Source organism: Schistocerca serialis, chromosome 2 (assembly GCF_023864345.2).
Source record: "Schistocerca serialis cubense isolate TAMUIC-IGC-003099 chromosome 2, iqSchSeri2.2, whole genome shotgun sequence".
Taxonomy (NCBI): Eukaryota; Metazoa; Arthropoda; class Insecta; order Orthoptera; family Acrididae; genus Schistocerca; species Schistocerca serialis.
In genome coordinates, this window is record NC_064639.1 from 289859225 (window position 1) to 289872811 (window position 13587).

The window sequence follows — 13587 nt, forward strand, 5'->3', positions numbered from 1 at the left end:
AATAAGTACAAAAATAGTCAAAGAATATTTATACATGCTGATATAATGGCCATCCTCAAAATAGGACGCTGGGATCTAACAGTATCGTATAGCATACTAAACTGTATTCAAGTCTAAACTATTTATTTCTTGTGAAATGGTACAAAACACTTCACACACAGTGTTACACGACATTTAACACAATATGTTTTTGGTTTCCCATTGCATTTAGCTCTTACACATCACCTTTGCGTGCTTCTTTTGTCAACCATATGACCAATTCCATCAAACCTGATGTCTGGTATCACTCTCAACTGACTTGATGGGTATTCCATTGTACGTCTAATATTCAGTCTTCCAGTGTCCAATTTCAGGTATGTAACTGTAACAGCATGTCTTAAATCCAGTAAATCCAGTGCATTTTCCCCATGTACTAGTCTGTAGAAGAGCCAGGCATTTACGAGGGCCATTTCCAGCATACGTGTAAATAGGACCCAGTACCATTTTTTCCCTCTAATTATCATTGCATATTTTCCAACTAACCAGTCATGGTGGTCAACACCTCCCATGTACGCATTATACGACTTCAAAACGGCAAGTTGTTGCACTTGTGACTTCTTACTTACTTGTCTACTGTACTGCGTAGCTGCTCCCAAAGGTTCAACTTTGTCAAAATTTGTACCAATTGTAACGTATCTATTGTTGTGCCATCGAACAAATAAGACTTCACCATTCCTGTTGAACTGGTAGTCATAGTTTCCTCAAACTGTCTTCTTCAGTTCGTTGCTGCTCAGTAGAGGACAGCCACCAACTCAATTCTCTCTGACAGTCCCAGTTCCTTGAAAACCCAAATTTCTCAGATGAATCAGAAGATCTCTACTAGTGAAGAAATTGTCAAAGTACACACAATGGTTCTCGGGTTTTTCAATGCAGTCCAGCATGTTTAGGAATACTCTTGATCCTAATAGTATGTCATCCCTTGCAGAATCTTCTGGTCCTTTCCACAGTATAAATCAAATTTGAAACAGTAGCCACTTGCTCCACAAAGAGACCACAACTTATAGCCAAATCTAATAGGCTTGCCTCAGATAAACTGTTTCAGCCCACTTCGTCCATAGTATTTGACTATCATTTCGTCAATTGACAAATTTTCCTCAAATATTCCAAATTATTGAAAAGATTCATTTATCATTTTCAAGAGAGGTCTAATTTTGAATCTGGGATCATGTTTGTTTTCATTGGCTAAGTCATTATCTCGAAAATGAAGCAATGTTTTCAACTTCTGATATTTATTCCTTGACATAGCTGTTTTTATATTTGGTATGCCAACATCTCCAATCTTCAGACCAGCATAGCTTCTCAGGGAGCTTATGATAGCCAGCAAAAAGAAGAAATCTGACAAAGACCTTCACTTCTCCAACTGTGAGGATAAAATCCTGCACATTCTTCATATTTACTGCATATCTCACAGTTTCTTTCACTATGAACTTATGTATGTTTTTGTTCATCAGTTCTTCAAACATCTCCTACAGAGTCAAGGAAGAAAGTTGTTCCTTCAATCCCTCTCTCTTTGTGCTGATGTCATGCTCACTAGTTTGAGACAGTATATCTAAAAAGCGAAAGCTAGAATTTTGTGTGTATGTTTGTGTGTGTTTGTGCGTCTTTCGACCTGCCAGCACTTTCGTTTGGTGAGTCACATCATCTTTGTTTTTTGATATATTTTTCCCACGTGGAATGTTTCCCTATATATATATATATATATATATATATATATATATATATATATATATATATATATATATATATATATATATAAAAAGCAAAGATGATGTGACTTACCAAATGAAAGCGCTGGCAGAACGATAGACACACAAACAAACACAAACATACACACAAAATTCAAGCTTTCGCAACAAACTGTTGCCTCATCAGGAAAGAGGGAAGGAGAGGGAAAGATGAAAGGATGTGAGTTTTAAGCGAGAGGGTAAGGAGTCATTCCAATCCCAGGAGCGGAAAGACTTACCTTAGGGGGAAAAAAGGATGGGTATACACTCGCACACACACACACACACACACACACATATCCATCCAGACATATTTAAATATGTCTGCTTGTGTGTGTTTGTGTGTCTTTCGACCTGCCAGTGCTTTCGTTTGGTAAGAGAGGGAGAGAGAGAGAGAGAGAGAGAGAGAGAGAGAGAGGGAAACGTTCCATGCGGGAAAAATATATCTAGAAACAAAGATGATGAGACTTACCAAATGAAAGCACTGGCAGGTCGATAGACACACAAACATACACACAAACTTCTAGCTTTCGCAACAAACGGTTGCTTCATCAGGAAAGAGGAAAGGAGAGGGAAAGACGAAAGGATGTGGGCTTTAAGGGAGAGGGTAAGGAGTCATTCCAATCCCGGGAGCGGAAAGACTTACCCTAGGGGGAAAAAAGGACAGCTACACACTCACATACACACACATATCCATCTGCACATACACAGACACAAGCAGACATTTGTAAAGGCAAAGAGTTTGGGCAGAGATGTCAGTCGAGGTGGAAGTACATAGGCAAAGATGTTGTTGAATGACAGGTGAGGTATGAGTGGCGGCAATTTGAAATTAACAGAGGTTGAGGCCTGGCAGGTAACGAGAAGAGAGGATATACTGAAGGGCAAGTTCCCATCTCCGGAGTTCTGACAGGTTGGTGTTAGTGGGAAGTATCCAGATAACCCGGATGGTGTAACACTGTGCCAGGATGTGCTGGCCGTGCACCAAGGCATGTTTAGCCACAGGGTGATCCTCATTACCAACAAACACTGTCTGCCTGTATCCATTCATGCGAATGGACAGTTTGTTGCTGGTCGTTCCCTCATAGAAAGCTTCACAGTGTAGGCAGGTCAGTTGGTAAATCACATGGGTGCTTTCACACGTGGCTCTGCCTTTGATCGTGTACACCTTCCGGGTTACAGGACTGGATTAGGTGGCGTTGGGAGGGTGCACAGGACAGCTTTTACACCGGGGGCGGTTACAAGGCTAGGAGCCAGAGGGTAGGGAAGGTGGTTTGGGGATTTCATAGGGATGAACTAAGAGGTTACGAAGGTTAGGTGGATGGCGGAAAGACACTCTTGGTGGAGTGGGGAGGATTTCATGAAGGATGAATCTCATTTCAGGGCAGGATTTGAGGAAGTTGTATACCTGCTGGAGAGCCACATTCAGAGTCTGATCCAGTCCCAGAAAGTATCCTGTCACAAGTGGGGCACTCTTGGAGTTCTTTTTTGTGGGAGGTTCTGGGTTTGAGGGGATGAGGAAATGGCTCTGGTTATTTGCTTCTGTACCAGGTCGGGAGGGTAGTTGCGGCATGCGAAAGCTGTTTTCAGGTTGTTGGTGTAATGGTTCAGGGCTTCCGACGAGCATATTCATTTGCCACGAAGACCTAGGCTGTAGGAAAGGGACCGTTTGATGTGGAATGGGTGGCAGCTGTCATAATGGAGGTACTGTTGTTTGTTGGTGGGATGATGTGGATCGACGTGTGAAGCTGGCCATTGGACATGTGGAGGTCAACGTCAAGGAAAGTGGCATGGGATTTGGAGTAGGACCAGGTGAATCTGATGGAACCAAGGGAGTTGAGGTTGGAGAGGAAATTCTGGAGTTCTTCTTCACTGTGAGTCCAGATCATGAAGATGTCATCAATAAATCTGTACCAAACTTTGGGTTGGCAGTCTTGGGTAACCAAGAAGGCTTCCTCTAAGCGACCCATAAATAGGTTGGCATACGAGGGGGCCATCCTGGTACCCATGGCTGTTCCCTTTAGTTGTTGGTATGTCTGGTCTTCAAAAGTGAAGAAGTTGTGGGTCAGGATGAAGCTGGCTAAGGTAATGAGGAAATAGGTTTTAGGTAGGGTGGCAGGTGATCGGCGTGAAAGGAAGTGCTCCATCGCAGCGAGGCCCTGGATGTGCAGAGTATTTGTGTATAGGGAAGCGGCATCAATGATTACAAGGATGGTTTCTGGGGTTAACAGATTGGGTAAGGATTCCAGGCATTTGAGAAAGTGGTTGGTGTCTTTGATGAAGGATGGGAGACTGCATGTAATGGGTTGAAGGTGTTGATCAACGTAGGCAGAGATACGTTCTGTGGGGGCTTGGTAACCAGCTACAATGGGGCGGCCAGGATGATTGTGTTTGTGAATTTTAGGAAGAAGGTAGAAGGTAGGGGTGAGGGGTGTTGGTGGGGTCAGGAGGTTGATGGAGTCAGGTGAAAGGTTTTGTAGGGGGCCTAAGGTTCTGAGGATTCCTTGAAGCTCCGCCTGGACATCAGGAATGGGATTACCCTGGCAAACTTTGTATGTGGTGTTGTCTGAAAGGTGACACAGTCCCTCAGCCACATACTCCCGACAATCAAGTACCACAGTCGTGGAACCCTTGTCTGCCGGAAGAATGACGATGGATCGGTCAGCCTTCAGATCACGGGTAGCCTGGGCTTCAGCAGTGGTAATGTTGGGAGTAGGATTAAGGTTTTTTAAGAAGGATTGAGAGGCAAGGCTCAAAGTCAGAAATTCCTGGAAGGTTTGGAGAGGGTGATTTTGAGGAAGAGGAGGTGGGTCCCACTGTGACGGAGCTGGAACTGTTCCAGGCAGGGTTCAATTTGAATAATGTTTTGGGGAGTTGGGTCATTAGGAGTAGGATTAGGATCATTTTTATTCGTGGCAAAGTGATATTTCCAGCAGAGAGTACGAGTGTAGGACAGTAAATCTTTGACGAGGGCTGTTTGGTTGAGTCTGGGAGTGGGGCTGAAGGTGAGGTGTTTGGATAGGACAGAGGTTTCGGATTGGGAGAGAGGTTTGGAGGAAAGGTTAACGACTGAATTTGGGTGTTGTGGTTCCAGATTGTGTTGAGTCGAATTTTGAGGTTGTGGGGGGAGTGGAGCAGGAAGTGGGAGATTGAGTAGATGGGAGAGACTGGGTCTGTGTGCATGAGAGGAGGTTGAGGTTTGCTGGAAAGATTGTGAAGGGTGAGTGATTTGCCTTTTTGGAGGTGGAAAACCAGGAGATTGGATAGTTTTTCGAGGTGGAGGGTGGCATGATGTTCTAATTTGTAGTGGGCCTGTAGGGGGATGCTCTGAACAGCCGGTGTGGATGTGGGAGAGGAAAGATTGAGGACTTTTATTAAGGATAGGAGTTGATGGGTGTGTTCATTGGCTGAGTTGATGTGTAGGTGAAGGATTAGGTGGGTGAGGGCAATGGATTGTTCAGTTTAGAACTGGTATAGGGACTGATGGAAACAAGGGTTACAGCCAGAGATGGGACCTATAAGTGTGAGGCCTTTGGGGGTATTGCCAAATGTCAGACAGGCCTGGGAAAATAAAATATGGGAGCGTAATCTGGCTAGGGCAAAGGCATGTTTGCGGAGGGAATGTAAATAAAACTTAATGGGGTCATTGTGGGGATGTTGTGATGGTGACATGGTATTAGAAGGTGGAAAGCCTCATATATATATATATATATATATATATATATATATATATATATATATATATATATATATATACACACACACACACACACTCCTGGAAATGGAAAAAAGAACACATTGACACCGGTGTGTCAGACCCACCATACTTGCTCCGGACACTGCGAGAGGGCTGTACAAGCAATGATCACACGCACGGCACAGCGGACACACCAGGAACCGCGGTGTTGGCCGTCGAATGGCGCTAGCTGCGCAGCATTTGTGCACCGCCGCCGTCAGTGTCAGCCAGTTTGCCATGGCATACGGAGCTCCATCGCAGTCTTTAACACTGGTAGCATGCCGCGACAGCGTGGACGTGAACCGTATGTGCAGTTGACGGACTTTGAGCGAGGGCGTATAGTGGGCATGCGGGAGGCCGGGTGGACGTACCGCCGAATTGCTCAACACGTGGGGCGTGAGGTCTCCACAGTACATCGATGTTGTCGCCAGTGGTCGGCGGAAGGTGCACGTGCCCGTCGACCTGGGACCGGACCGCAGCGACGCACGGATGCACGCCAAGACCGTAGGATCCTACGCAGTGCCGTAGGGGACCGCACCGCCACTTCCCAGCAAATTAGGGACACTGTTGCTTCTGGGGTATCGGCGAGGACCATTCGCAACCGTCTCCATGAAGCTGGGCTACGGTCCCGCACACTGTTAGGCCGTCTTCCGCTCACGCCCCAACATCGTGCAGCCCACCTCCAGTGGTGTCGCGACAGGCGTGAATGGAGGGATGAATGGAGATGTGTCGTCTTCAGCGATGAGAGCCGCTTCTGCCTTGGTGCCAATGATGGTCGTATGCGTGTTTGGCGCCGTGCAGGTGAGCGCCACAATCAGGACTGCATACGACCGAGGCACACAGGGCCAACACCCGGCATCATGGTGTGGGGAGCGATCTCCTACACTGGCCGTACACCATTGGTGATCGTCGAGGGGACACTGAATAGTGCACGGTACATCCAAACCGTCATCGAACCCATCGTTCTACCATTCCTAGACCGGCAAGGGAACTTGCTGTTCCAACAGGACAATGCACGTCCGCATGTATCCCGTGCAACCCAACGTGCTCTAGAAGGTGTAAGTCAACTACCCTGGCCAGCAAGATCTCCGGATCTGTCCCCCATTGAGCATGTTTGGGACTGGATGAAGCATCGTCTCACGCGGTCTGCACGTCCAGCACGAACGCTGGTCCAACTGAGGCGCCAGGTGGAAATGGCATGGCAAGTCGTTCCACAGGACTACATCCAGCATCTCTACGATCGTCTCCATGGGAGAATAGCAGCCTGCATTGCTGCGAAAGGTGGATATACACTGTACTAGTGCCGACATTGTGCATGCTCTGTTGCCTGTGTCTATGTGCCTGTGGTTCTGTCAGTGTGATCATGTGATGTATCTGACCCCAGGAATGTGTCAATAAAGTTTCCCCTTCCTGGGACAATGAATTCACGGTGTTCTTATTTCAATTTCCAGGAGTGTATATATGAGGCAGCCTCATATATATATAGGGAAACATTCCACGTGGGAAAAAATTATCTAAAATATATCTAAAAACAAAGATGATGAGACTTACCAAACAAAAGTGCTGGCAGGTCAAGGAATCCTCAGAACCTTAGGCCCCCTACAAAGTCTTTCACCTGACTCCATCAACCTTCTGACCCCACCAACACCCCGCACTCCTACCTTCTACCTTCTTCCTAAAATTCACAAACCCAATCATCCCGGCCGCCCCATTGTAGCTGGTTGCCAAGCCCCCACAGAACGTATCTCTGCCTACATAGATCAACACCTTCAACCCATTACATGCAGTCTCCGATCCTTCATCAAAGACACCAACCACTTTCTCAAACGCCTGGAATCCTTATCCAGTCTGTTACCCCCGGAAAACATCCTTGTAACCATTGATGCCACTTCCTTATACACAAATATTCCGCACGTCCAGTGCCTCGCTGCGATGGAGCACTTCCTTTCACGCCGATCACCTGCCACCCTACCTAAAACCTCTTTCCTCATTACCTTAGCCAGCTTCATCTTGACCCACAACTTCTTCACTTTTGAAGGCCAGACATACCAACAATTAAAGGGAACAGCCATGGGTACCAGGATGGCCCCCTCATACGCCAGCCTATTTATGGGTCGCTTAGAGGAAGCCTTCTTGGTTACCCAGGCCTGCAAACCCAAAGTTTGGTACAGATTTATTGATGACATCTTCATGATCTGGACTCACAGTGAAGAAGAACTCCAGAATTTCCTCTCCAATCTCAACTCCTTTGGTTCCATCAGATTCACCTGGTCCTACTCTAAATCCCATGCCACTTTCCTTGACGTTGACCTCCATCTGTCCAATGGCCAGCTTCACTCATCCGTCCACATCAAACCCACCAACAAGCGACAGAACCTCCATTATGACAGCTGCCACCCATTCCACATCAAACGGTCCCTTCCCTACAGCCTAGGTCTTCGTGGCAAACGAATCTGCTCCAGTCTGGAATCCCTGAACCATTACACCAACAACCTGAAAACAGCTTTCGCATTCCGCAACTACCTTCCTGACCTAGTACAGAAGCAAATAACCAGAGCCACTTCCTCATCCCTTCAAACCCAGAACCTCCCACAGAAGAACCCCAAAAGTGCCCCACTTGTGACAGGATACTTTCCGGGACTGGATCAGACTCTGAATGTGGCTCTCCAGCAGGGATATGACTTCCTCAAATCCTGCCCTGAAATGAGATCCAGCCTTCATGAAATCCTCCCCGCTCCACCAAGAGTGTCTTTCGGCCGTCCATCTAACCTTCGTAACCTCTTAGTTCATCCCTATGAAATCCCCAAACCACCATCCCTACCCTCTGGCTCCTAGCCTTGTAACCGCCCCCGGTGTAAAAGCTGTCCTGTGCACCCTCCCACCACCACCTACTCCAGTCCTGTAACCCGGAAGGTATACACGATCAAAGGCAGAGCCACGTGTGTAAGCACCCACGTGATTTACCAACTGACCTGCCTACACTGTGAAGCTTTCTATGTGGGAATGACCAGCAACAAACTGTCCATTCGCATGAATGGACACAGGCAGACAGAGTTTGTTGGTAATGAGGATCACCCTGTGGCTAAACATGCCTTGGTGCATGGCCAGCACATCTTGGCACAGTGTTACCCGTAAGAGTTATCTGGATACTTCCCACTAACACCAACCTGTCAGAACTCCGGAGATGGGAACTTGCCTTTCAGTATATCCTGTCTTCTCGTTATCCACCAGGCCTCAATCTCTGCTAATTTCAAGTTGCTGTCACTCATACCTCACCTGTCTTTCAACAACATCTTTGCCTCTTTACTTCCGCCTCGACTGACATCTCTGCCCATACTCTTTGCCTTTACAAATGTCTGCTTGTGTCTGTGTATGTGCGGATGGATATGTGTGTGTGTGCTAATATATACCTGTCCTTTTTTCCCCCTAAGGTAAGTCTTTCCGCTCCCGGGATTGGAATGACTCCTTACCCTCTCCCTTAAAACCCCCATCCTTTCGTCTTTCCCTCCGCACATACACAGACACAAGTGAAGACGTTGTGGGTCAGGATGAAGCTGGCTAAGGTAATGAGGAAAGAGGTTTTAGGTAGGGTGGCAGGTGATCAGCGTGAAAGGAAGTGCTCCATCGCAGCAAGGCCCTGGACGTGCGGAATATTTGTGTAGAAGAAAGTGGCATCAATGGTTACAAGGATGGTCTCTGGGGATAATAGATTGGGTAAGGATTCCAGGCATTCCAGAAAGTGGTTGGTGTCATTGATGAAGGATGGGAGACTGCATGTAATGGGTTGAAGGTGTTGATCTACGTAGGCAGAGATACGTTCTGTGGGGGCTTGGTAACCAACTACAATGGGGCGGCCGGGATGATTGGGTTTGTGAATTTTAGGAAGAAGGTAGAAGGTAGGGGTGCGGGGTGTCGGTGGGGTCAGGAGGTTGATGGAGTCAGGTGAAAGGTTTTGTAGGGGGCCTAAGGTTCTGAGGATTCCTTGAAGCTCCGCCTGGACATCAGGAATGGGATTACCTTGGAAAACTTTGTATGTGGTGTTGTCTGAAAGCTGACGCAGTCCCTCAGCCACATACTCCCTTTGATCAAGTACCACGGTCGTGGAACCCTTGTCCGCCGGAAGAATGACGATGGATTGGTCAGCCTTCAGATCATGGATAGCTTGGGCTTCAGCAGTGGTGATGTTGGGAGTAGGATTAATGTTTTTTAAGAAGGATTGAGAAGCAAGGCTGGAAGTCAGATATTCCTGGAAGGTTTGGAGAGGGTGATTTTGAGGAAGAGGAGGTGGGTCCCGCTGTGATGGACGGAACTGTTCCAGGCAGGGTTCAATTTGGATAGTGTCTTGGGGAGTTGGATAATTAGGAGTAGGATTAGGATCATTTTTCTTAGTGGCAAAGTGATATTTCCAGCAGAGAGTACGAGTGTAGGACAGTAAATCTTTGACGAGGGCTGTTTGGTTGAGTCTGGGAATTATCCAATCTCCTTGTTTGTGTGCCCTGACTGGGACTCGAACCCAGGATCTCCTGCTTACATGGCAGACGCTCTATGCATATGAGCCACTGAGGGTACAGAGGATATTACACCTACAGGAACTTATCCCTTGCACGCTCCCCATGAGACCCACATTCCCAACATGTCCACACCACTACATTCGTAGTGTGCCTAATAGATGTTTGCCCATCATACTCATTACTCGTGGCAGATTAATCTATCAAATCCTGTAAAGTTTAAGCATAGCATGTGCGTTCGCACAAGGAGGTCAATGGCTGGGAAGCCATATTTTAACTATATATGAAGGTAGTATCTGTTCCCGAAAGAACAGTTACCATTCATCTTTTTAATGAAATGCTGAAGAACTTTGCAATATTGCTTTTCATGCATCTTAGATCTTGATTAGAGCTAGTTTTCTGCAATGTCATCTCTCTCTTACTAATGAAAGCTATTCTCATTTGAGATGTTACCAATCCTTTTACTTGCTGTCCACTGTAGTTTTATGACCTATTTTTAAGGATTACTGAATTTTAGATTTTGTAAAAATATTTTCAGAAAATTTCTCCCCTACTGTGTTTCTCTGGTAAACTTCTTTCTTTTTTTTTAATCTGAAAATTCTCCCTGATTTGTGGAGTTGAGCCAGTATTTAGAATTCTGTGAAATTTTACTTTCTTTATTCATCCAGAAAATCTCAACACACACACACACACACACACACACACACACACACACACACACACACACACATATACACGCATGCACACAAACACACAAAAGTTACATATGACATCAAAATATATTATTATAGTGCAATAAATGAATCTATTAGATCTCACTTTTTAGACTGCTTATAGCAGAATGGGCTACATTTAAACAGGCAGGGTCTGCAAAATTCGCAAGACATTTATTGAAATGTGCAAAACTACAAATAATTATGAAAACAAAACGTGAGTGTTGGAGGTGACAAACTGGCCAAAGGAATAAAAGAAAAAAAAATCCATTAAGAAAATCTGTTCTTAAAACAATAGGCAATAGTAAAAGCACATTTTTTGGCTGTAGGGAGAAATGTATCATTCCTTCACCTAAATGAACAGAAGGAACTATGTTGTAGCAAGTAGCTTTTGTGGAAGTAACAAAATTCATGATGATTTGTGTTGTGTCCTCGACAGTGGATGCAATCAGAGCTGGCATGCTGAGACAGCTTCCAACTGATTCCATGGGTGGCACTTTGAAGTTCACTGTCAACCCAAGCACAGCCCAATCATCAACATTCACACTACTGGCAATGAGATGGACTTCTGTGTTGTGATAAGCAGTGGCCACCGACAGCAATGCATGGTTCATGTTCAACATTGTGGCACAACTGTTCTAGTATGGCGTTCCAGGCTTCCTGTCCATAGGTATATTTCATAGTTCAGCCTTCATGACTTAGTATGCAAGTGAAGTCACCTATAACCTTCACATAGGGACAAGTGTTTACTACAGTGTATGACAGTGTGGCACTCAGGATAGACATAGTCTTGTTGACATTGTATTCAGTAAAGCACACCTTCACAGGCCACTGCTTGGTTATATTTGTCCACAACCACATCCAATGAATTGCTGTACAACTTAAATCTCACAACACAATAAAGTGTGTATTTTTGTGTCACTTATTTGTTTGCACTGGCACAGTTACTTCCTCCACTTCAGAGCACCTAACCTTAATACTCAGACAACCCATGCACATCAGTTTCTGCATACTAATTAAAAATTCTGTAACAGATAAATAAGAGATTATTTTACTTTTCAGGGTGATGAGGACATATTTGAAAGTTGCTGTAGAGAATTAGAGAGACAAAATATCCTAATAATTTCAATACACAGAATTCCAGGTAAAGAAGTAACAAAAGTATTTCTGTTTAAACTAAGGAGTATCATGCAGAAACTAACAAAAGAGCAAAAGCAAAGGTTTATCACAGCTAATGATTTTAACATAAACATACCAGTAATAAACAAATCCAATGAATCAACAGAATTTATTTATGTGATTTGTTTGAGGGTACATGAAAATACTGCATTTATTTATAATTATTTAATTGTATAGATGAAAAATCTACTCATGAAGTGGTGGCAGAACACACAAATAAAGAACTAATGTGACTGACAAGCTTTTGGAACCAGTGGCTCCTTCTTCAGGCAAAAGTGTTGAAGGGGAAAAAAGAAGGGTGAAGGAAAAGGACTGGAGAGGTCTAGGAGAAGGGGTAGATTTCGGGAGTCACCCATAATCGTGGATCAGGGAGGACTTACCATTTGGGATGAGAAGGAAAGACTGATTGTTGGAAACTGCACTGGATGAGATTTGAAAACCTGAAAGCTTAAAAGTGGAAGACAGGGTAATATGCAAGGCAGAGATTACTACTAAAACATCATGCATGAGTTAACAGGAATGAAAAGCTAAGTGCATTGTACATAACAGAGGTGGGAGGGGGGTGTTGAAAAAATAGATGGGAAAGAAATGAAAGATGTAGAAAGTTAAAAGAGAGTAACGCACATAGTAGTCACAGTGAAGAAAAGCTGAGACAGAAGAAATGAATGTAAATTAAGTCCAGGTGGATAGCGAAAACCAAGAACATGTTGTAGTGCTAGTTTATTTGCATTTATTTAGGTATTTCTGACAATTCTGTACTGTTTCTGGAGTTACCAAAAATTAATGAACCAGCCATAAAAATGTGCATCAAATGAGGCTTCAGTAAGGTAGATATAAACTTGTATTGCAGGCTTGGAGAAGTAAACTGAGCAGTGGATCATTGTACTTTAAGTCATAAACATTAAGACATATTTCTCGAATATTTGTGTGTGTGTTTTTATGAAGTATTTTCCCGACAGTCTACCATGAAAAATGATAAGGAAACTGAATGGGTATATGCTGGTTTAAAAGTGTCAAGTGCCAGAAAGACAGTTACATAATAAACTGAAAAATAATAAAAATTTAGATTTTATAAACTATCTAAACAAGTATAAAACTGTATTTAGAAAAAGGCACACAAAAAATTAATTCTGCATCATACAAATAAATCAAAGGCAGTATATTCAATAGTAAAATCTGAACTTGGTGTCACAGTCAGCAGTCTACAGATCACCAAAATTAATGTAAGTGACAAAGCAATTGTAAATCCTTCAGAAATATCAGAATACTTCAATGAATTTTTCATAAAAGTATCAAAATCAGATGTTGATGTAATTGGTTACCTAAATAATGTCCAGCCACATGGTTTCAATCTGGATTAAATTAGAATGAATTATGTTTAAAGATGTGGAAATAGTGGTATTATCCATTAAAAATAAAACTTCGAATGGATGGGATGAAATACCACTACAGTAATTAAAATAGTTTCTATCATAATAGCAGGACTCCTCTTTGAAATAATAAACCATTCATTTGAAGGAGTATGCTTCCTAGATGCTCTAAAGTACGCAGTAGTGAAGTCTTTATTCAAGAAAGTGATCTCAAAAGTATTCAAAAAAGCTATTGCAATACAAATCCAAACTTTCATAGCAAAATCTAATACCTTTAGATTAAATCAGTTTGGCTTCCAGAAAGAGAAGAGTACAATATGT

General features: G+C 43.9%; 1 protein-coding gene across 1 annotated transcript; it reads right to left on the bottom strand.

Moving 5' to 3' along the window:
* Positions 1–221: 221 nt before the first annotated feature.
* On the bottom strand, positions 222–548 carry LOC126455915 (piggyBac transposable element-derived protein 3-like). Its single transcript, XM_050091672.1, has one exon. It carries the CDS (start codon positions 546–548, stop codon positions 222–224), a length of 327 nt encoding a protein of 108 aa, XP_049947629.1.
* Positions 549–13587: the final 13039 nt, after the last annotated feature.